Source organism: Podarcis tiliguerta (assembly GCF_965153285.1).
Source record: "Podarcis tiliguerta genome assembly, chromosome: 7".
Classification (NCBI taxonomy): Eukaryota; Metazoa; Chordata; class Lepidosauria; order Squamata; family Lacertidae; genus Podarcis; species Podarcis tiliguerta.
The window spans coordinates 56,514,409-56,536,854 of NC_139540.1; the positions used below are offsets into that span (position 1 = coordinate 56,514,409).

General features: G+C 44.5%; 1 protein-coding gene across 7 annotated transcripts in view; it reads left to right on the forward strand.

Annotated features, from left to right (window-relative positions):
- The window catches only part of KIAA0319, a 30,825-nt gene extending 9,937 nt beyond the window's left edge, over positions 1-20,888 (forward strand). For 6 of the 7 annotated variants that reach the window (XM_083449160.1, XM_083449158.1, XM_083449161.1 and 3 more), the window contains 18 exons: positions 752-944; positions 2,078-2,176; positions 4,210-4,307; positions 5,767-5,854; positions 6,934-7,026; positions 7,131-7,263; positions 8,758-8,986; positions 10,079-10,202; positions 11,221-11,353; positions 12,181-12,329; positions 12,938-13,089; positions 13,578-13,716; positions 14,865-15,024; positions 16,975-17,117; positions 17,204-17,326; positions 17,464-17,554; positions 18,451-18,542; positions 19,719-20,888. In XM_083449160.1, the coding sequence (XP_083305286.1) occupies positions 752-944; positions 2,078-2,176; positions 4,210-4,307; positions 5,767-5,854; positions 6,934-7,026; positions 7,131-7,263; positions 8,758-8,986; positions 10,079-10,202; positions 11,221-11,353; positions 12,181-12,329; positions 12,938-13,089; positions 13,578-13,716; positions 14,865-15,024; positions 16,975-17,117; positions 17,204-17,326; positions 17,464-17,554; positions 18,451-18,542; positions 19,719-19,897 (2,418 nt within the window). In that variant the 3' untranslated portion in view covers positions 19,898-20,888. The remainder of the gene's footprint in view (positions 1-751; positions 945-2,077; positions 2,177-4,209; positions 4,308-5,766; positions 5,855-6,933; positions 7,027-7,130; positions 7,264-8,757; positions 8,987-10,078; positions 10,203-11,220; positions 11,354-12,180; positions 12,330-12,937; positions 13,090-13,577; positions 13,717-14,864; positions 15,025-16,974; positions 17,118-17,203; positions 17,327-17,463; positions 17,555-18,450; positions 18,543-19,718) is intronic. The other variant, XM_083449164.1, reaches the window with a different exon arrangement.
- Positions 20,889-22,446: the final 1,558 nt, after the last annotated feature.

The following is a 22,446-nucleotide window of genomic DNA, read 5'->3' on the forward strand; positions in this document are numbered from 1 at the left end:
TTAAGATGGAATAAAATTGATAAAAGGCTTGTGCTGCTGGTAGAATTTTGGCCTAATCTTTGTTTGGGTCAGTTAAATTCTTGCTCATGTAACCGGGAGTTGATTTTAAGAAACAGCCCTTAGTTAATGCGGAAAATTAGCAGTAGTTTTGTTGTTTGTGAAAGCTGAAAAGCCTAGATTAGTGCTGATTAATCCTAGATTAATTTAGGAAAGCCTAGATTAATTTAAATACACTCCCCCCCACTTGCATTGCATATCTTTTGGGCAACTCAGATAAATAAGATTTCATTGTGCTAGTTGTACAGAAGGACAGGAAATTTCTGTCGCCTGGATTTAATAAGCATTTTGATTTGTGTGCTATCATATCTCACTTTACTGTTGATCTCTTATATAGCTATGAGGGTGCCAGGTGATGTACTGCTTTCACTGCTTGTAGAGGGAATTATTTTGCAGAATTTGCATGGGTGTGTGTTTCTTTATCTCCAGCGGTCCCATCCTGGGTTTTTGTTCACTTTTCATAGCAGAGCTAGATAAATCCCAGTCATCTGCTTGCCCAGGTACTTAAATATTTGATGCTGGGACTTGGGAATGTACAATGTTTCTCATCCCATATGTCACTGGTAAATGCAATTGATTCTAGCTGTAACATAATTTTGCACTTTTACTTCCAATACAGTGTTTACAATGTGTGTCATAATGTGAGAGGGGAAATATACACAATAATTATATATTCCTGCAATTCATCTTGTAGGTTCTAACAACTTCCCATAATCCTTCTTCATCAGACACCCTGGGGTTTCTCTCCACCACTGCAACACAAACTCAGACATCAGACCTGCGAAATCTTATGCAGGATGATGCCACATCCCTTCCCACTGGTGCTGTTTTCACCCAAGCCACTGCCACAGATCAAGTATCGTTTCCCACTTCTGCCACCAAAGATGGTAATGTAAATTCTTTTGAGAATAAGGCTGCAATCCTAACTGTGCTTATCTGGGAGTAAACCCCACTGAATTCAATAGGAGTTACCGTACTTTTCTGTGTTGTAACACGCCCCAATGTATAAGAAGCCCCTTCTTTTTTGGGACTCCAAATTGAGAAAATGGGGGGAAATTGCCCAAACTTGTTGTTGACCTTTTTTTTTGGGGGGGTGCCAAAAATCGGTCACCCATGGGACCAACACAGCCGATCACATGCACATCAATGAAGCGACCAATCGTCTGATCGCTCACCGAAAGCAAACACCAATTGCCCACCCAATTGCCGCAGCAGCCAATGTCCTGCGGAACTTGACGCAACAATCAATCACCCGCCAAAACACCGCTTACAGTCTCCGGCTCATAGCAGCCACCAATTGCCCGTCCAACCTCATCATTATCCATGTAATAATAATAATAAAAATTTTTATATATACCCCGCCCTCCCCAGCCGAAGCCGGGCTCAGGGCGGCTAACAACAATAAAATAGTGCAACATTCTAAAAACATTTCATTATAAAAATTAATTAAAATCAAATTGATGGCAACCATAAGCTTAAGTTCTGTAAAGATTGCCAAAGGAGGGAGTGGGGAGATAACCCCACTTTTTATGCTTAATTTTTCAAGAAAAAAACATAGTCTTATACACGGAAAAATACGGTACTTCTGAGTGGATGTATCTAGGACTGCACTGAAATTAGAGGTGCTAACTTCTCAAACTGTTGCTTGAATCAGGCTTGTAAAAAGCTACTTAGCTGCTTGCATGTGGTGAGGAAGAGAAGAATCTTTTAAAGCAGGGAGAAATCCTTGTGCTGAATAAATTATCTGCTTAATGCTTCATCAAATAAAATGCATTATTATTATTATTATTATTATTTTATTATTAAGTTTAAGCTTCAGAGGGAAGATTCATCAAGTCTTGATGAGAAAACAACTGTCCCAAACCAATGTTATTAATATACTTAGAATCATAGAATTGTAGAGTTGCAATTGCATGCTTTACCGACTGAGCTATCCCAGCTGTTTCAGCAATAGAAAATTCTTGCCATGCTTTCCTCAATACATTGTTTTAAAATAACCTTTTAAAAAATTTATATGCAGTAAAGGAACTCCTGGTGTCGGCTGGAGAGAATCTACAAGTAACTTTACCAGAAAACAACGTTGAATTGCATGCATCTGTAGTCACGCCATTCCTTTCAGGTGAGTTCTTAATGCAAGTGGGATGGAGGAGAAAAGCACCAAGTTGCTCGTCTTATGCTAGAAACCATGTAGAGACTATCGACAAAAATCTGAATAAACTATGGTTTGCCCAAACCAGTTTCCTTCCACATTCATTTGAAATGGAAAACTATAGTTTGTTGCAAAGTGAAACCCCCTTATTTCTTCCTCTTGCAAATGAAGGGGTGGTACATGCGTGTGAATTCAAGCATGGTTCGCTTGCTTTGTTTAAGCTGGGACAATTTTTCTCTCGTAAGATTCTAAATTATTCAGATATTAAATGTGCAAAGTCAGTACCGTATTTTTCGCCCTATAGGACGCACTTTTTCCCCTCCAAAAATGAAGGGGAAATCTGGGTGCGTCCTATGGGGCGAATGCAGGCATCGCGGACCTCTCCGCAAACAGCAGGAGCGCTCCTGCTGCTTGCGGAGAGGTGCCTGCATGCTGAAGCCTGCGCACGCTGAGCTCAGCGCGTCCAGGCTTCGCGGACCTCTCCGCTAGCAGCGGGAGCGCTCCCGCTGCTGGCGGAGGGGTGCCTGCATGCTGAAGCCTGCGCGCGCTGAGCTCAGCGCGTCCAGGCTTCGCGGACCTCTCCGCCAGCAGCGGGAGCGCTCCCGCTGCTGGCGGAGGGGTGCCTGCATGCTGAAGCCTGCGCGCGCTGAGCTCAGCGCGTCCAGGCTTCGCGGACCTCTCCGCTAGCAGTGGGAGCGCTCCCGCTGCTGGCGGAGGGGTGCCTGCATGCTGAAGCCTGCGCGCGCTGAGCTCAGCGCGTCCAGGCTTCGCGGACCTCTCCGCCAGCAGCGGGAGCGCTCCCGCTGCTGGCGGAGGGGTGCCTGCATGCTGAAGCCTGCGCGCGCTGAGCTCAGCGCGTCCAGGCTTCGCGGACCTCTCCGCTAGCAGCGGGAGCGCTCCCGCTGCTGGCGGAGGGGTGCCTGCATGCTGAAGCCTGCGCGCGCTGAGCTCAGCGCGTCCAGGCTTCGCGGACCTCTCCGCCAGCAGCGGGAGCGCTCCCGCTGCTGGCGGAGGGGTGCCTGCATGCTGAAGCCTGCGCGCGCTGAGCTCAGCGCGTCCAGGCTTCGCGGACCTCTCCGCTAGCAGTGGGAGCGCTCCCGCTGCTGGCGGAGGGGTGCCTGCATGCTGAAGCCTGCGCACGCTGAGCTCAGCGCGTCCAGGCTTCGCGGACCTCTCCGCTAGCAGCGGGAGCGCTCCCACTGCTGGCGGAGGGGTGCCTGCATGCTGAAGCCTGCGCGCCTGGGGGGGAAATAATTTTTTTCCTTTATTTCCCCCCCCCGAAAAACTAGGTGCGCCTTATGGGACGGTGCGTCCTATAGGGCGAAAAATACGGTAAATGTATGCAAAATTGGGAGATCTACATGAACGTTGTTGGCTGGCACAGCTAATGTTGAGTATCAACTTTGTGTTTGGCAACAACTCTTCATTGCGAAAAAGGTGAATAAGGTTTAATAGCTTTATGTAAGCTCAGGGAGAACAAATGAGGGAAGTAAGGATAGAAGTTTTTTCAGAGACAAAGTCATTTTAAACTGATGGGAAAAGTTAGATTATTGCACAGTATGAAAGTCAGAAATTCTACCAGTAATTCACACGTATTAGCTGGCTTATGAGGTGTGGCCATTCATACTGATTATGTATAAAAACTTCGCTTGTTGATCAGTTTGGCTAGTTCAATTTTTAGGAAATAGGGACAGTTGCCAGTGATATTGCATTCACCACAATTCTTCCATAACTGGACCCCAGTTCAGATACTAATGCAATCTTCACATGATGTAGGATTGCCATTTCATTTCTTCATTTCCCTGCACCCCATGCTGATGTTCATTTGTGCGGAGGACTTTCTCATGCAATTTCTACCCTTCCAAGTAGAAGGGTATACCTTAAGGCAGTGGGGCCTTATGTTTCTCCACCCCATGAAAGCTCGGCAAATATCAGAGCCAGGATCAGGTCTCTCTTCCAAAGAAGAACCATAACCAGTTGCTGTGCTGCTTCCTCCTTTTCAGAATCGGCCTATAGTTATGAGTGGAGCTCGATGAGTAACCCTGATGGTTACAGTGGTGAAATGGAGGGCAAGCACACGCCAACGCTGAAACTTTCTCAAGTAAGTGAGCTGCTCCTTAGGGAGACTTGACTCGTGTTTACCGCAGGGTGTGGCAAAATGCACACTCAGCTACGGTGGGTAATGGCTTTAGAGATGCTTTGCTGTAAGGCAGTCGTGTCAGTTACAAGTTGCCGTTGTCAGTGGGCCTATTTCTCTCCAGATTAGGGTGGTGTTCCTGGTGGCTGGCAACAAGTAAGATTCCTGAAAATATACCTGTTGGCACCTTAAAAAACTTGGTACTGTTCTAGTCCTGGTGTCAGGAGCCAGAGTAAGGAGTAGGTCAGTAATAAAACACCTGGTGCCCGTGAAGTTAACTCTTTATTCAAAGAACCCAAAACAGTGCAGGCCTAGTGATCCCGTCAACTCTGCCCAGTAGGTCTTGCACCAATGTGGCAGTTGCAAGCACCAAAGGTCTTCACACTGCTAAGACTCCTTCCCTGGTTCCTTCCCCTTGTCTCTCTTTTCTCTGCCCTCTTCATTTCTCTGCGTGTTCTGGGAGAGGAGCTGGTCACAGCAGAAGGGGGAGATTCCCTGGCTTCTTCAGCAGCCTGCCTGGTCTCTGTCTCCCGGCCTGCCTCCTCCTGTCCTGCTTCTGATTCTAGATTGCTCTCTGCCCCAGCCTCTTCCTGCTCACTAAACCCTGTCGCCTGAGCAACTCTTATACGTAGGCAGTTCAGGAATATGGTAGACTATCTTACTGGATGCACTTCCAGTCTCTGCAAGATTTTCTTGTTTCTACTCAGCTCATACCTGGTGCTACCTGTATATATATATATACCATTTTCCTTTATTTCAGCTGTTAGAAGTATCGGTTGGTTGCTCGAGAGCAATCAGGCAATATGCTTCAATAGTCTGTTTTAATGGTTTCTTATTGGTGATAAAAACTCTTAGAATGCAGAGCGCCTCTATTCTGTGTCTTGCTCATTCACTGGCACAATCTGAGAGTGGGCGGTCCTTAAACCTTCCCTAGCAGAGTAGTTTCTTGATGCCCAGTCTGCGCCTCCCCTCTCTGCGTGGAAGCCTACTGCGCAAGGAAGGCATGGGTAACGGGGGACCTCTCTCCTCCCCGCTTTGCTCAGGCAAGGTGTCCTGGCACCGCCTCGCCTCCTCCGAGCCCTGAAGCTCCTCTCCACTAGAGGCGTGGCTTCCTTCCTCCGCTGAGGAAGTGCTGCTTCCCACAATCTGTGGGGGCTCTCTGTAATCCATCCGGCTTTTCCCCTCTCGCCCCTGAGCCGATGGCAGTTCCCTGACATCAGCCTTCTGGAAGGCACAGCTGCAATGTTCTTAGTTGCTTCCCAGCACCCCTAAGTCATTCTGGGTGGTAGCAGAGATGCTTCTTCATGATGATAATTAAGCTCTGGGTTTGATGCACACTCAGACTTCTTGCATTTTTTGTTATATTGTGCCATGTGAAGTCCTATGTGTTACGGGAGAGACATTAAAAAACCCTCTGTTACAGCTGCCAGTAGGTGCCTATGTCTTCAAAGTGACTGTTTCTGCTGAAAATGCATTTGGAGAAGGATTTGTCAATGTCACTGTCCAACCAGGTAAATCAGTTTTTCAGACAGTTAAAACTAATATCCTCCTCTCGCCATACCTGCATGCCAGTTTGATGAATGGTACTTTTAATCAGTTCTGAATTTCATCAGAGAGTGAACAGCTGTAAAAGTTTTACATTTTTATATTGCATTTGTGTAACATTCCTGCTTTGCCTTTAGAGGGAACCACAGGATAGTAAATATTCAAGTGCATCCAGCCTTGTAATTTCCTGCTCTTCTGATTTTATTTGTGGGGCAGCTACCCTAGATGAGCACTTGATTTGCACATTCCATGTTAGTGTCTCCCCCTCCCCTCTTCTTGCTGCATGTTCAGGATCTACAGTACAGCATTTGGGGGCAAGAAGGTGGAAAAGGGACTCAAGTTGCCCATGTAAATAGTTTTGTATTGAGTGCTGGGTATGACTTGCCCGCTTGCATGGGCCTTTAGGTTTCTGCAGCCATCTCCCCCGCTTCATTTTGGACCCATTTATTATAAAATATGATGAGGTGCAGATGTATGTAAGCCTCTGTTGTGGTGTACTTCACATATCCAACAGAATGGGATATTGAAATATTTCTTATTCCATGTTTATTCCTCCAAGGAGTTTGTGGTGGCATACCTGGTTATCCTTGTCCTCATTTGATTTTTAGTCACAACAACCTTGCAAGGTAGAGTTAGGCTAGGGGACTGTGACTGGCCCAAGGCCCACCCAGTCATCTTCCTGGCTGAATTGGGGGAATTTGACTCTGGTCTTTGCCAGCTTAAGAATTTAAGAAACCTGGGATTTGGGTGGGTTTTTTTGTTGTTCCCTGTAACCGCAAGCCAGGCACAATTTATCCAGTTTGGGATTGTACCAGAAGGTGGCTTTTCTAAATCATAATTTACAAGGATCGGTTTTTCTATTGGTTATCACTTTAAATCTTTTTTTTTTAACCTACTGCTTTTACATTAACTGTTTAATCTTGTTCAGCAACTAGTGAATGCTTTTTGGCTGTGGAATAAGCACAAAGCTATCTCAGGCTGATCGAGTCGTGCAGGATGGCCTTATTTAATTAAGCATGGGGTTCTGTTTCTCCCCTTCCCACAGCTGTCAGAATAAATCAGCCGCCTGTTGCTATCGTATCTCCAAAAGCCCAGGAAATTTCTTTCCCTACAACTTCTGCTTCCATTGATGGGAATCGTAAGTACCAGGCAGCAACTGTGGCTTTGCAGTGTAATTAGAATTGCTCACAGGGATACCAGCTTATTAATTTATGATTCCGCGGCATTTCCTTTCCAACACAGAAAGTACTGATGATACTGAAATAGCCAGTTACCACTGGGAAGAAATTGAAGGCCCCCCTAGAGAAAAGAAGGCATCAGCTGATACACCAGTTTTACATCTGTCTGACCTCGTGCCTGGCAATTACACTTTCAGGTGAGAGGCCTACATTTTTGCTTTTTGCGTTTGGCTCCTCAGACCACAACTCGGGGATGGACGAGTCAGAGGAAAAGGCAACCAAAGTTCTTTGTTTAAGTTAGTTAGTATAATGCCCTTCACCCGAAGACCACAGCGTGGTTCACAACATAAAAATAGAAAACGAGAACACAAAATGCGTAATAGTAAAGAACAAACCAATAACCCCCCTCCCACAAATACATTTAAAAGGCCATAGAACGTTAATCAGCCAAAGGCGTGGTTACAGAGAAAAGTTTTGGTCTGGCCCATAGATATATGTAATGAAGGTGCCAGGCGAGTCTCCCTGGGGAGAGCATTCCACAAACGGGGAGCCACCGCAGAAAAGGCCTGTTCTCGGGTTTCCACCCTCTGGACCTCTCATGGAGGAGGCACATCAGGAAGGGCCTCAGAGGATGAACACAGGGTCTGAGTTGGTTCCTATGGGGAGAGGCAGTCCTTGAGGTATTGCAGTCCTGAGCCATAATGATCAAGGGGGTGGTGTGACATTCCCCCTATGAGGAAAGGTTGCAGCATTTGAGACTTTTTAGTTTAGAGAAAACATAAAAGGTAACAAGATAGAAGTCGGTAAGGTTATACATGACACAGAGAAAGTGGAAAGAGAGAAGTTACTTCTCCTCTCATGACCCTAAAATTTGTGGACACCCAACAAAGCTGAATATTGGAAGATTTCAGGGCAGATGGAAGGAAAGTACTTCGTCGCACAGTCCGTGTTTAAACTATGAAACCTTCTTCCACAGCAGGCAGCGAGAGGATTGGATAAATTCATGGAGGAGAGGGCTATTGATAGCTATTATGACTGGTTCTGAATAGCAGTTGCTGGAAACCACAGGAAGGGAGAGTCTTGTTCTTGTTGTGCTCGAATCCTCCTTGTTGGTTTCCTACAGGCAACTGTTCAGCCATTGTGAGAACAGGATGCTGTACTAGATGGGCCATTGGCCTGATCCAATGGACCTTTCCTATGCCTGACATCGTATATTACCTCAGACATGGAAAAGGTGGGTGTGGTTTGCCTCCAGCCTGGCAGGCCAATCTCGAAGGCCTGAAGGACCTAGGGTTGCCATATTTCAAAAAGTGAAAATCTGAACACATACTTGTTAGGCTTTATTTGGCAAAGTTGTTGAGCTCCCCCCGCCCCCAAAAAAGAAGAAGTTCTTGAGCTATTTTTAAGGAAATTCACCAAAATCTAGACGTTCTACATGGGTTGTCATACGTCTGTATTTTCCCGGATATTTCACTAATTTCCTCCTGGACACTTCTTTTGACTGATGTATTCCAGCTATGTCCGGGAAATTCCAGGTGTATGGCCACCCTAGATGGACCTAATTAGGTCCATAGTCTCTGGATTCTGCACTCCTGAGGTAGAAGAAATCAGTGCATCTGAATTTTGAGAATGGGAGAAAGCACACATTCAATATCATTAATTATTCACATATCTTTTCTCTTCCTTTTTAGGTTAACAGTGATTGACTCCAGTGGAGCAGCTAACTCTACAGAAGCCTCACTGAGAGTCCATAAAAAAGTGGATTTCCCTCCTGTTGCCAATGCAGGGCCAAATCAGGAAATCAGTTTGCCTTGCAACTCCGTCACAGTGAATGGAAATCAGAGCAGTGATGATTATGAGATAGTCAGCTATGAGTGGTCCCTGAGCCCGAAAAGTCGAGGCAAAGTGGTGGCAATGCAGGTAAATGGAGATCGTCTTGCCTCATTTAATAATATCCACAACCCCCCGCCCCCCAAATCCAGTAGCTTTCAGATCAGGAGTTTTGTGGTGCTTGGTGAAAACAGGCAAAAAAAGCCTGGTTGCACTTCGTATTGTGCAGGAAATGGTGAACATTACCTTGAAACACTTAGTCTCTTCTATTTTTGCCCTGGCTAGGAAGACACCTGGAAACCATACTTAGAGTGGACCCTGTAAAATATTGCATGGGACTTTAAAAATTAGTCATTTCAGTGGGTCTACTGCGACCAAGTCTGGATCCGACCATCTGTGTTTAGACAAACCATTGCAAAGGAGCAATAGTGAGTTTTGGATATGGTGACCACACTTAATGTCACAGATGTTGAATTGTTGCGTTCGAAGTTCTGCAGAATATTGTAAGCCTATTCAGGTGGTTGTGAAATATTGGTACAATATTTCTGTATAATGCAGTGGTTTTCTTTCTGTGGCACCCCTGTGGGGCTCAGGAGCCCAGTTATGTCACCCCTTGCCTGCAGAGCTGGCAGCCCCTCACCCCTTTTTGAACCCTCCCTTGTGGAGTGTTCCCTCAGCCTTCTCTCCCCTCTCCTTGGGAGTCCTCCGGGCAGCCACAGCTGCTCCCTCTGGTCTTTGAGCTGCCCCCCCACCTCAAAGAGAGGTGCCTCCTTCCACTGCCCCACAGGGGCATGGGAAGCACCCCCTGGCCAGCCCCAGAGACACCATTTGCCTGGGAAGCTTGTAGCCAGGTCTGCTGCAACAAACAGCCGCAGAAGCCTTTGGGAGGCAGAGATGCAAGAGGGCATCAGAGGAGGCAGGGTAGGAAAGAGGGACAGAGACCAGTGTTCTCACAGCACCCCTGACCCATAGTTGTCAACGTTTTTCTTGTGAGGAATCCTATTCAGAATAAGGGAATTTCCCTTTAAAAAAGGGAAACATTGACAACTATGCCCTGACCACCCCAGAGTGCCACTGGTTGAAAACCACTGGTATAATGATTTGTTATGATAACAGAAAGCTTTATACTATTAACATTTGCCTCATTATTTCCCGATTTTCCTCCCGCACCTCATTACCCAGGGGGTGAGGAGTCCCTACCTCCAGTTATCGTCCATGCAAGAAGGCGAATACACGTTTCAGCTGACCGTTACTGATTCTGCTGAACAGCAGTCTACAGCTGAAGTCACGGTGATTGTCCGGCCCGGTAGGCAGATTTATAGTATATTTGACTTAACAGAACATCCTTCAGCTGGCTGGCTGTTGAACCTCTATGTACACGAGCTAACAAATCTAAATCTGACCTTTAATAGTAAGTGGAAGGAGAAGGAGGAGGAAAGACTGCTTGCCTGCCAGGCAGCCTCCATTATTTAGGAATGTGCTGAGCACAGAGGCCAGGCAATAATAGGAGCTGAACTCACAAATGCCCCACCCACTCTATAGGGCTGAAGTGCTTTGTCAGTTAGCATGATTTTTTTTAGGTTAAACCTAGTTCATACTGGCATTCAACATCTGCAATACATTGCCCGAGTATTGCTGTTGCTGATTCATATCTCATTGAGTAACTCATGGAAAACCCATAAGACTGCAGCTTTGCCATCAAAGGTTGCTTCCAAGTAGTGGCATGGCAGATGAAAGAATTAAGCCTTGCGACTGCTTTTTCTGGGCCACCAGGAGGAGGTTGCTTGTCCCTCCTGGAACACATGGCCGCCAGGCCAATTTCTGTCCTTGGTGTGAAATAGAACTTGAACCCTCTACTACTGTTCACAGCAGATTACTGTGAGGATGTTAGAATTCCTGCTCCGTGATTGCAGTCATGGGATTTTTGTCTATCACATGACGGTATATGTTTTGACTCCACAGAGTGGGAAGTGAGGGAGACAGGCTGTTTGTGTTACTGTGTTCTGTGAAGTGGGACTATTGTCCTTCGTTCTTTCTCCTTGCTGTCTGATGCTAGAGAGAGAGGGAGCCATGTTGCAGCGCTCCATGTGTGTTTACTCCTCTGTTTACTAGGAGAGGGCACGCTTGATACTTAGGCATGCTCTTTGCATTGCTTTCTCATCCAGGACACAGGACGAGAGGTGGATTAAGTGATATTCCAAGTCACTCCTGGTACCGTTAATACAATAGCCCTTTAATACTTGGGAGAGAGAATAACCCTTGTCAGTTACAGACTACAAAACACAGGCTGTATTTTGAGCAATTTTTGCTTTGTTTCACTACAGAAAAGAATAGCCCCCCAACAGCCGTGGCTGGGCCAGATAAGGAGTTGACATTCCCTGTCCAGAGCACCGTTCTTGATGGAAGCATGAGCACTGATGACTTAGGCATTGTTTACTATCACTGGGAGAATATCAGGTATTTTGTAAGAGTGGAGGAACGTATCTGGTGGGGCCAAGCTAGTGTCTCCTACCATGTTACACAGAAGGAACTTAAAAGCTTGGGGTGGATTGGAGCCATTTAGGCTTACTGCTAGTTTCTGCATGAACCAAACAAAGTCTCAAGTTTATATGCATCAATATTGTTCATGCCAAATACTGTTGTTGTTTTTTTGTAAAATGCTAATAATTGTCCACTAGACAATTATTCTTCCAGAGGAAGAATGTGGTAGTTTAATGAGAACTTTCATAATTCAGTTGAAGATGAATGTACTTTTCTCAGGGATTACCATTTGATCTCAGAGGCATCCCTGTACATATCACAAATATCTCAAAGCCACTCAGATTTCTGAACTGAATTTTGAGGCCTCTTAGGTAAAGTTTCTGGCTGAATCTGAAAAACCTGCAAGCCTTGGCCTTTTTAAAACCGCCATCCATTATGTAAGTTTGCAACGAGGCTTGCAAGTAAATTTCAGGCCCTCAAGTGAATATCAGTTTAAATAAGTAAAATGCCAAATTCTACCTGCTACAGATGGAATGTTGACACTGTTTAAACCTGTTTGAGGAGGTAACCTGAAGAAGCCAAATGATTTGCATTTCTCACCAGTTTCAGTAGCTAGTGTGGAAAGTTGCTATTGGCTCTTTTATTCAACACGAAGAAGTATTCTCTTAAAGCTTCAAAAATGTTCATGCCACCACCCCTTGAACTTGCTCCATTTACTAAAATAGCATTTTTTGTTTAAACTGAGTTGAATCTGGTTCCTGAGTTATGCCTTCCTCATCCTTTTTCTTTTTGCTCCGTTGCAGTGGGCCAACCTCTGTGCAAATGGAAGACACTGATAGCGCAGTTGCAACCGTCACAGGCCTGCACGTTGGAACCTACCATTTCAGACTGACCGTCAAAGACAGCCAAGGACTAAGCAGCACAGCCACAATCTCTGTGACTGTCAAGGAGGGTAAGGCCCACTGCCCCATTCGCATTTGATTGGAGGTTTATAGGCTCCTCTCCCAACAAGGAAGTTGAGTGCAAAGCAGCTCACAACAAAAAATAGAGCATTTGAATGCAACATAGAGCAGTTCCGTGAATATCACAATATAGTACTATGAAAAATATTAAAGCATCAGAAAAGCCACCAAGTATTTTGGTAAGTGAATTATTTCAGTGTGGATTTTGAGCCCTGCCAAGTTCTGAGAGTCTTCTTCATCTGAGCAAGGCATTTGGGATACTATACCAGGCAGAGGGCCTTCTTGGTGGTGGCGCCCACCCTGTGGAACGCCCTCCCATCAGATGTCAAGGAAATAAACAACTATCTGACTTTTAGAAGACATCTGAAGGCAGCCCTGCTTGGGGAAGTTTTTAATGTTTGATTTGTGTGTGTGTGTTTTTAATCTGTTGGGAGCCTCCCAGAGTGCCTGGGGAAACCCAGTCGGGTGGGTGGGGTATAAATATATTATTATTATTATTATTATTATTATTATTATTATTATTTCCATTCCTATTCTTTTATTTCCTGCTCAACTCTTCAAAATAAAGCTCTTCCTCTCTTATAATTTTATTGTTTAGAAAGCAACCGCCCACCCCAGGCTCATGCAGGGGGCAAGCACATCCTCGTTCTTCCCAATAACTCCATTGCTTTGGATGGTTCGCAATCTACTGATGACCAAGGGATTGTGTCTTACCTCTGGATTCGGGATGGCCAGAGCCCAGCAGCTGGGGTAAGTATTTTAATAATTTAATGAAGCCAAATTGAATGTATTGTTTTAAAAAATCCAAATCCAAACACTGTACTCTTTGCTTGCATTGCTGCCATGTAACAGTATGGCCCACTGGATCCAAATTGGACTTGCATGGAGCAGCCTTGGGCAAGCCGATCCGAGTCTCAGCTTTGCAGTCTTAAAATAGGAGTAGAAGAAACCAAACCCATGGGTTTGAAGATGCACTCTTTGGCTGTAGGAAGGGTGGGAGAGATGTTGGCAGACTCCATCGCCCATCATCCCCAGCCATTGCAGTCAATTCTCATAGATGGTAGGAGCTGCAGTCTAACAACATGTGAAAAGCCACAGGCTCCCAACCCCTGACCTTACTTTATTAACATGGTTGTTCTAGGCCAATTTGTGGTGGGTAGTTGTAAAATCTTGGGCAATTTTTCTCTTGCCTTTGAGTGAATATTAATCTGAAGCAGTGTTGACTTCTCCTTTTGCAGGATGTGATACACGGCTCAGATCATGAGGCCATCCTGCAGCTGACCAACCTCGTAGAAGGGAGTTATTCCTTTCACTTGAAAGTCACCGATGGCAAAGGAGAGTCAGACATCGACATGGCTACTGTAGAAGTGCGGCCTGGTATGAGGACGTTTATAGCATGTTGTCCCTCCCAGATCTGTCCTCTTCTCCTATAAGCAGTGCACAGCAAAGATCTTGTCAGGCCAGGTGACCCATTCACATGCGAAACCTTGGCTCGGTAGCTCAGTGGCAGATTTCCCATTGCTGCTAAAAAGTTGTTGTGGTTTGATTCCATTGCAGTTCAAAGCAGGGGCCTAAAGCGGATATGAAGTACAGTCCTTTCAGAAGTCTTGATTCATTTCATTTCCAGTCATGGGTGGAGTGACGATACTGCTTGAAACCCACTTTGCAAGAGGTAGCTCTATAGGCAGCTTATAGATCAAATCAAGGCCTTCAAACCTGTCCCACTCTGCAGCCAAAACTTTGTTTCCTCCTCTCATTGCCATAGCCAGCACACTTCCTTGGTGGCTCTCTGACCCTTACCACCATGTTTTCTTCATGAGAGCATACATGGCCTGTATGGTAATGCAATAAAGGACCCTGATGAGGTGGCCATCGTTTTGAGCCAAATTCTACCCTATGTTGTGGCTAGATGAAAGCTTCTATTTGTTGGTTAGCTGCTTTTAATCAAGGTGCATCCTGGCAGGCTAATAGTGTGCAGGTAGAAAAGAGAAGTACAAGGTAAATGTAAGCCTGGTCTCATGGAGACTCGCCTTGTTTTGCCTGCTCAGCAAACCTATGAAAAAATGGCCCCCGATGCCATAAGCAATAACATGGATTACTTTTTATGCTGTGTTCTCACATACCTGCAAATACTGATTTGGATAGTCATGATGCCTTTCATTTTATTATCTTGCTGGTCCCTTGTTTTCTGGGTTTTTGGTACTCCATTTCCTTTCTGCTCTTCTGCTTAGCTGCTAAATTTTGCTAACCTTTATAAATTAATCCACCTGCATTTTCTGATGGCATGGGTGACAAATCGGAGGGAGATGGGGAATAACATAGTTCCCTCTGAAATTCCTGTGCTGCATTTGAGAATATAACTTTGTATTCAGCACATGATAAATATCTGCTTGGAACCTGCATGTTCCCTGTTTGTTATTGCCGACTGAAATTTGTAGTAAACACTAATTTTGAAACCTGACATCCACATGTCAAGGCAACATTTGCCATGCTCCAAATGAAAAGCATTATTTTTGCATTCACAGATCCTAAGAAAAATGGACTTGTGGAACTGATCTTGCAAGTTGGAGCTGGCCAGCTGACTGAACAACAGAAAGACACGCTTGTGCGGCAGCTAGCAATGCTGCTGAACGTCTTGGATTCTGATATTAAAGTTCAGAAGATACACGCTTATTCTGATATCAGGTACAGAGATACCAAAAATAGATGTAACCCAAAATACTACAGACCAATACAATACAAGAAAGAAGATTCCCCCTAAACATTAGGAAGAACTTCCTGACAGTAAGAGCTCTTCAACAGTGGAATTTGCTGCCAAGGAGTGTGGTGGAGTCTCCTTCTTTGGAGGTCTTTAAGCAGAGGCTTGACAACCATATGTCAGGAGTGCTCTGATGGTGTTTCCTGCTTGGCAGGGGGTTGGACTCAATGGCCCGTGTAGTCTATTCCAACTCTATGATTCTATGATTCTATGATTCAATAAGCTTTGTTTCAATAGCAAGCAATATGTAGAGCAGGTATAAAAAAATTTGGGCTGACTCACTGACATGAGCCACTAGCAGGGATGCGAGAAGGTATAATTTTCCATTCTGCTGTGTATTTTTCACATGCAGCACTGGCCCATTGCAGTTCATCTTCTGCCAAAAACAACGCTATCCAACTCACTGTAATTACATAAGTTACATTGTTGTTACGCTATGAAAATAACTTCATAGGAATGTTGCAGAACAATTGCCGACAGGAGTGCTCAGAGAACTGCACTGGCTGCTGGTTTGCTAATGGGCCAAGTTCAAGGTGCCACTATTAGCATATAAAGCCCTTAACAACTTAGGACCAGTGTGCCCACAAGACTGCCTTTCCCCACATGTGCCCACTTGACCACTCCGATCGGTGGAATATGCACTACTGCAGATGTACATAATACTTGCAACAATCAAGTTGCAAGAACTTGATTGTTTTAGTGTGGCAGCACCTGCACTTTGGCTCTCCATGCCTACTGAGACAAAGCAGGCACCTTCACTGAACTGTTTTCGGCGCTTGCTAAAAACATTCTTGTTTAGACAAGGCTCCTCGGATGTCCAGAAAGTCGAGGTAATTTTAATCTGTTTCAGTATTTTAGCTTCTGTTTGCTTTTAAGTATGGTTGCGAGTTGTTCTCGATTTTATTGTTTTATCTTTTCATAAACTGCTTTGAGGGCTCCCTGCCCCCAGTCAAGTGGTGTATAAATTTTACGAAATAAAATTATTCCACCCCATTCATTTCCGTGCACAGGAAACACAATGCAAAGGGTGGGGGGATGTCTCAATTATGTATTGTTTGCACACTGAAAGTAACAACAGTGAATACTGACTGGATTTGCTGTATTGATTTCTATTCCAGAAATGGGACTAAGCAAACATTGGCAATTCCCACTCTTGTTCTTCTTCTCATTTCAATTCTCTGACATCCCTCGCGTCTAGTGACCTTAATCTAACACTGAGCAAACCGTATTTGCCCTTAAAGTTTACCAAGTCAAGATAATAAGTTGATAGGTCACGGTGAAAACAGAATGCTGGACTAGATGGTCTTTGGCCTCATCCAGCAGGGATATTTTTATGTTATTATTTTTTTAAAAAAATTAACATGCGTGAATGCTTTGGGATATGTAAACACCATTGTTCTGTGGCTAAAACTTGAGAAGGTTGCCCATTTTGTAGCAGATGCATGCTGTGTTACGGCCTGTTCAATCACGTGTAATTTCAAACAGCTAAGTCGGCAGCCAATGTCTGCATTTCCAATTGAGAAATAAAATTAAAATCACCATCTCTCTCTGTCGCACAATCAGGGTCTGACTTGCATGGGGAGCCCCCCTCTCTCTCTCTCTGTGTGTGTGTGCAGGAGACTCTTTGCTTCAGAAGTTTGCCATTGAGCACATAGAGGGCTGTAAAAATGGGAAAGGCACTGGGTTGAAGTGGGCAGGGCTTGGCAGCACCATTTGTCCTTGTGACTGCCATTGCACGAGTGAACCGAATCCCGGAATAGGGGTTGTGCAAAGGCCAAATCAAACAGTCTGATTGTGACAATATTTCTTAAATTGAAAAGCCAGCCCATTTGAATGCTGTAGTCCGGTTATTTACAATATATACATCCTCTCTTCAGCACAGCTGTTGTGTTCTATGTTCAGAATGGCCATCCTTTTAAAGTGATGAAGGCAGCAGATGTTGCACAGATGCTACGCTTGCAGCTCTTGAAGGAGAAGCCGGACTTCTTGCTTTTTAAAGTGCTTCGCGTTGACACGGCTGGTATGTAGTATTCGCGTTATGCTGCAGAACAATACCAAAGCCCAATGCAATAATAATAATAATTTTGATGGTTTTTGCTGCTGTAGGTTGCCTCTTAAAGTGCTCCGGACATGGACATTGCGACCCTATCACGAAGCGCTGCATTTGCTATCAGCTGTGGATGGAAAATTTGATACAGAGGTATCTTAACAGCGGAGAGAGTAATTGCGGTGAGTTGAGAGGAAACGGGCGAAGTGTTTCAGGCAGGGACGCTGAATAGAGTAGATCTGTGATGTTGCCATATTGAATGCATAAGTGCATTAATGGTTCCTCTAATAACTTTGAACATTCTACTTCCACCTTCTAGAGTGGAGTATACTTTATGTAACGGCATCAGCTTTCATTTTGATTGTGCTGATGGCGGGGTTCGTTTGGCTCTGCATCTGCTGTTGCAAAAGGTAAATGATTTCTAATGAAGCTCGATACGAACATCCCTTAGTTCTATAGTCACCGAAATAGCGTAGAAACTTCGTTTGTACTCAGAAGCATCTACTGATAGGTTTGGGAGAATATTTGCCCTTTGACCACCCTGGGAGTTTGGCAAGTGGCTAATGGGAATTAAGGGGTGTCCAATTCATCTAAGGTGAGGCAACCATAAGAGATATGTGGCTGCCCATAGCACAACGGTGTAGACGCAGCTCCCATGTAATAAACTATCTGTGTGAATAACCACCTGTACAGGTCCAAAACAGTTTTTCAACCATGCCTGTATGCCTTTGGTTTTGGTTGCTTGTAAACGGGCTTCTCCACGTGGAGCTCCACCAAGGGGTCATGCCTGTTGAAGTGACCCCAAGTATGACAGCATGAATGATGCTGAAATGAGGAGGCACGCATCAGGAGTGGGGAACCCTTTCACGTTCCCTTCCAGTCAACCTTCTGAGGGAAGGCGGGAACATGGCAGAGGCGGGTAGGCAAGAGGCAGAAATGGGTTGAGCAACGAAAGTCCATGTTTTCTATTCCCACACACTCACTCATCCCTCTCTATTCTCCATCCAGGTGAACAAGAAGCAGGATCAGAGTTCAAGGAAATATTCTAGTCAGGCATAAACACTCAAGCAGGGTACCAGTAAAATAAAATAAAATGGTGAGGGGTGTGCCCTGGAGTGGGGTATGGCTGGGGAGTGGGTATGGCCTAGTATTTCATCCTTGGTTTACATAATGTATATCCTTTGTGGTTGGGGTGGTACATAATGTATATCCTTTGTGGTTGGGGTGGTTCCTAAGGAAATATCACCTGTGGGGGGGGGATGGGTACTTGGTTTCCCAGCTTTAAGTAGAATATTTCATCTTTTAGCAGAAAGAGGACTAAAATAAGAAAGAAAACAAAATACACAATTTTGGATAATATAGATGATCAGGAGAGAATGGAGCTCAGGCCTAAATACGGTATGTTTCTTTCCCCCTTTTTATTTCCATGTCTTCCAACCTTTGCTACAATTCGTATGTGGCTTTCTGTTTCTTGTGCTATTAATACAGACTTTTCTTTCGCATGCATCTGGCGCTTTCACATTTTAAGGCAGGATAGCATCTAATGGAGTGGGCTGTCTCCAATAAAAGTCCCGGCCGTGTTAAATCTCCCAAGTTGCAATAGCACTTGCATTTCCCTGCCAAGGAACCAAAAAATCACCATGTATTTCTTTTCAATTATTTCTGCCCCACCTTTCTGCAACAAGAGCATGCTGTTTCCTTTTGTTTGGATTCTGCTGCAACTGAAGTTGGTCTGAACTGGTTGTAGTTCAGGCCAATAAATATTGCCGTCAACATGCTCATCAGAGGTGAATGGCAGCTACTGCTTGCGTCCCAAAGAGAGGCAGTTGTGTTCCTTGATGATAGGCTCACAGGGCATGTGTGTGGGTAGCACTAAGTCATTGATTAAATCAGTGCAAGGATTTATCTGTGCAACAGAACACTCCCCTCTCTAAAACTGCTCTGAGAGTTTCCTCAACCCTCTGGAGTAGATTTGGGAACGGTACAGGGCACGTGTGAGAGGAAGTCCCTTGTGCTCGTCCAATTATTTAGTTGAGTAGCATCCCCACTCCTCTATTGGATCATAACAGAAGGAGCAGCAGACTCTAGCAGTGATGTCAATAAGCTTATTTACATGTCGCCTGGAACATTGCATGGAAAGGAGAGTCAGTGTGCTGTAGTGGTTAAGAGCGGTAGACTCGTAATCTGGTGAACCGGGTTTGCGTCTCCGCTCCTCCACATGCAGCTGCTGGGTGACCTTAGGCCAGTCACGCTTCTCTGAAGTCTCTCAGCCCCACTCACCTCACAGAGTGTTTGTTGTGGGGGAGGAAGGGAAAGGAGAATGTTAGCCGCTTTGAGACTCCTTCGAGTAGTGATAAAGCGGGATATCTAATCCCAACTCTTCTTCTTCTTCTTTAGAAAGAGTTAGCACTCCATGTTCATGTTGGATTGCTTGTGGTGGTGTGGCTCTGGGTGATGGTTTATGGTAGTAAGACGTAACATTACTTCCTCAATTTGACATTGCGGATAACGGAGATCAAATAGTAAGCAGACGTTGCAAAGAATCTTCTGCTTCCCATCTCCTCCCTATCTCAGGTATAAAGCACAGAAGCACAGAACACAATTCCAGCCTGATGGTTTCAGAGTCAGAGTTTGACAGTGACCAGGACACCATCTTCAGCAGAGAGAAGGTTGAAAGAGAGAACCCAAGGAATGCCATGAATGGTTCCATGAAGAATGGTGTCTCCTTCAGCTACAGCTCAAAGAACAGATAAATGAAGAGGCTGCAGTGGAAGGACACGTGATAAAGCTATGCTGCTGCTCCTTCACCACCCCCTCCCAAACTATACTGGTGGGAGACGGGATGATAAACTTCCAGCATAGTAGAAAAGGAAATGGACGCGGTGGACTTTCCCCTTCATTTCTTTAACCAATAACGTATTTTAACTCGCCACATGGGTTAGGTGAAAGGGTTTTCAAGTCTAAAAATGGTTGGAGATGGTTTCCATATAAAAGGTTATTGCTCAAGACTGTTACATTGCAAGGAGCACATAGGAAAGCTACCTTATATTGTGGTTTCCTTTAGAAAACAGTGGCTATGCATCTGTACAAAGACACACCAGTATGCAAATGTACCTTGAGTTATTAAAAAGAAAAGCAGTGTGCGGCTATAGCCTCCATCTCCTTCCGGTCACTTTTAGTTTAACAAATAAGAGGGTTGATGAAAAGGGGGTTTTGTGACATCTGCTTTGGTAAAGCAGTGGAGTTGAAATCATTTTTTCAAAGGACTCAAGGCATTATCTGAAGCAACCTAACTGCAGTAAAGGACGTTAGTATTTGGATAGCAGACTTCCTGTCTGGCAAGCCCAAGTTGCTGGAAGAAAGAAAAGATCCCAGTAAAATTTCAAGCCTGGTGCTACCTCCTTCTTGTGAGTGGATGCCACACTTGGGAGAAGGTTCTATACTTGGGAGAAATTGGTGGCACATGCCATATGCCACCAATTTGACCCTCTTCTGTCTATTTTGCTGAAGAAAGGCTTGCAAAATCATTCCACGTTCTTTGAAAACTGCAGCTTTTGTGGGTACATTGATTTAATAACCGGTCCTGGAAGTTTTAACTCCTTTCCTTCATTTGCCTTGTGAAGTGCTGAGAGTAAATCAGATGTGCTCAACTCCATTGACTGTGGCATTCTGTGTAGTGAAAGTGTGGGCCAGAAATCACCTAGTCTTAATATCTAACAATGCTCATAAAACATGTTTACTGAACAAGAACTAATTGTCATCGGGTTTCTGTGTGTGCATCAGCACTCCCCCTTCACGATAAACACGAAGATAAGCACAAATTTGTAAAAAAAAGGTTTAAATTTCATGCTAGGGGCTTAACCCAAATGTTGCTGTAAACAAAGAAGAATGGGCTAAACAGAAGTTTTAAGGCACTGCGATGATTTTTACCCCTGGAGAGTAAAGTGTCATGTGTCTCAAGTATTGAACAATTAGCGATTCAACTGTTCTTTACCTGAAGTCACACAAAGCAAACATATATTACACCTGTGTAACCAATTTTTCTCAATATACAGTTCAGCTTTAGGAACCTTGGTTTTGTGTCTTCTAGAAGTTGTCTGTGCAACTTAGAATCATAGAATCATAGAGTTGGAAGAGACCACAAGGGCCATCGAGTCCAACCCCCTGCCAAGCAGGAAACACCATCAGAGCACTCCTGACATATGGTTGTCAAGCCTCTGCTTAAAGACCTCCAAAGAAGGAGACTCCACCACACTCCTTGGCAGCAAATTCCACTGTCGAACAGCTCTTACTGTCAGGAAGTTCTTCCTAATGTTTAGGTGGAATCTTCTTTCTTGTAGTTTGGATCCATTGCTCCGTGTCCGCTTCTCTGGAGCAGCAGAAAACAACCTTTCTCCCTCCTCTATGTGACATCCTTTTATATATTTGAACATGGCTATCATATCACCCCTTAACCTCCTCTTCTCCAGGCTAAACATGCCCAGCTCCCTTAGCCGTTCCTCATAAGGGGGCTTGCATATCCTTTCACCATCAGAAGTTGGTCCAATGAAATAAGTGGCTTTCCCATTTTGTCTCCAAGGCAGAACTAGTGCACCTGCCTGGTCCTCCAGGTGATGGTACTACAAACTCACATCATACCTGACACTTGCCTGTGTTCACTGGGAGCTGGAGCTTAACAATATCTGGAGGGTCACAACTTCTCCAGCCCTGTGTTGAAGAATACTCATACCAATGTAGGATTTTTTAATTTTTTTAATACGCTTACAAAATGTCACAGATCTGACAGTAGATGTGAATGTCCACCAATTTTAAACATTTATTACACACAGCTGTTTTCCCAACACCCAAAGCAAATCTACACACAAAAGTGAAATGTAAGAATTCAAGTATCACCTTCTGTTAGTGAATTACTGTATACAAACAAATAATAACGCTTGTTATTTTTTTATGTAAACATACCATACAAATGCATATTAACACTTAGCTGATCCAGCCCCAAGAGAAAATTTCTCCAATAAGGCTAGTAGTATCTTGTTACACTTGAACAATTTGTGCTTCTCAAATGTTTTGCTTCTTTTTCCTCAAAAGAGGAGCGTTGACAAGCTTGGGCTGTATTGAATCGCTAGATTGTTTTAGTTTTGTATTTGTGTGTGTTTCAGATTTTGAATTACATGTAGAGCAACTGCCTTAAATAATATAACAGGAAGCATTTCTAGACTTGTCTGTAAGACTGTAGATCCGTCTGTGGTACTAGCCTATATGCCCACAAATGTAAAAATTATTGTTGCTGGGTTTTTTAAAA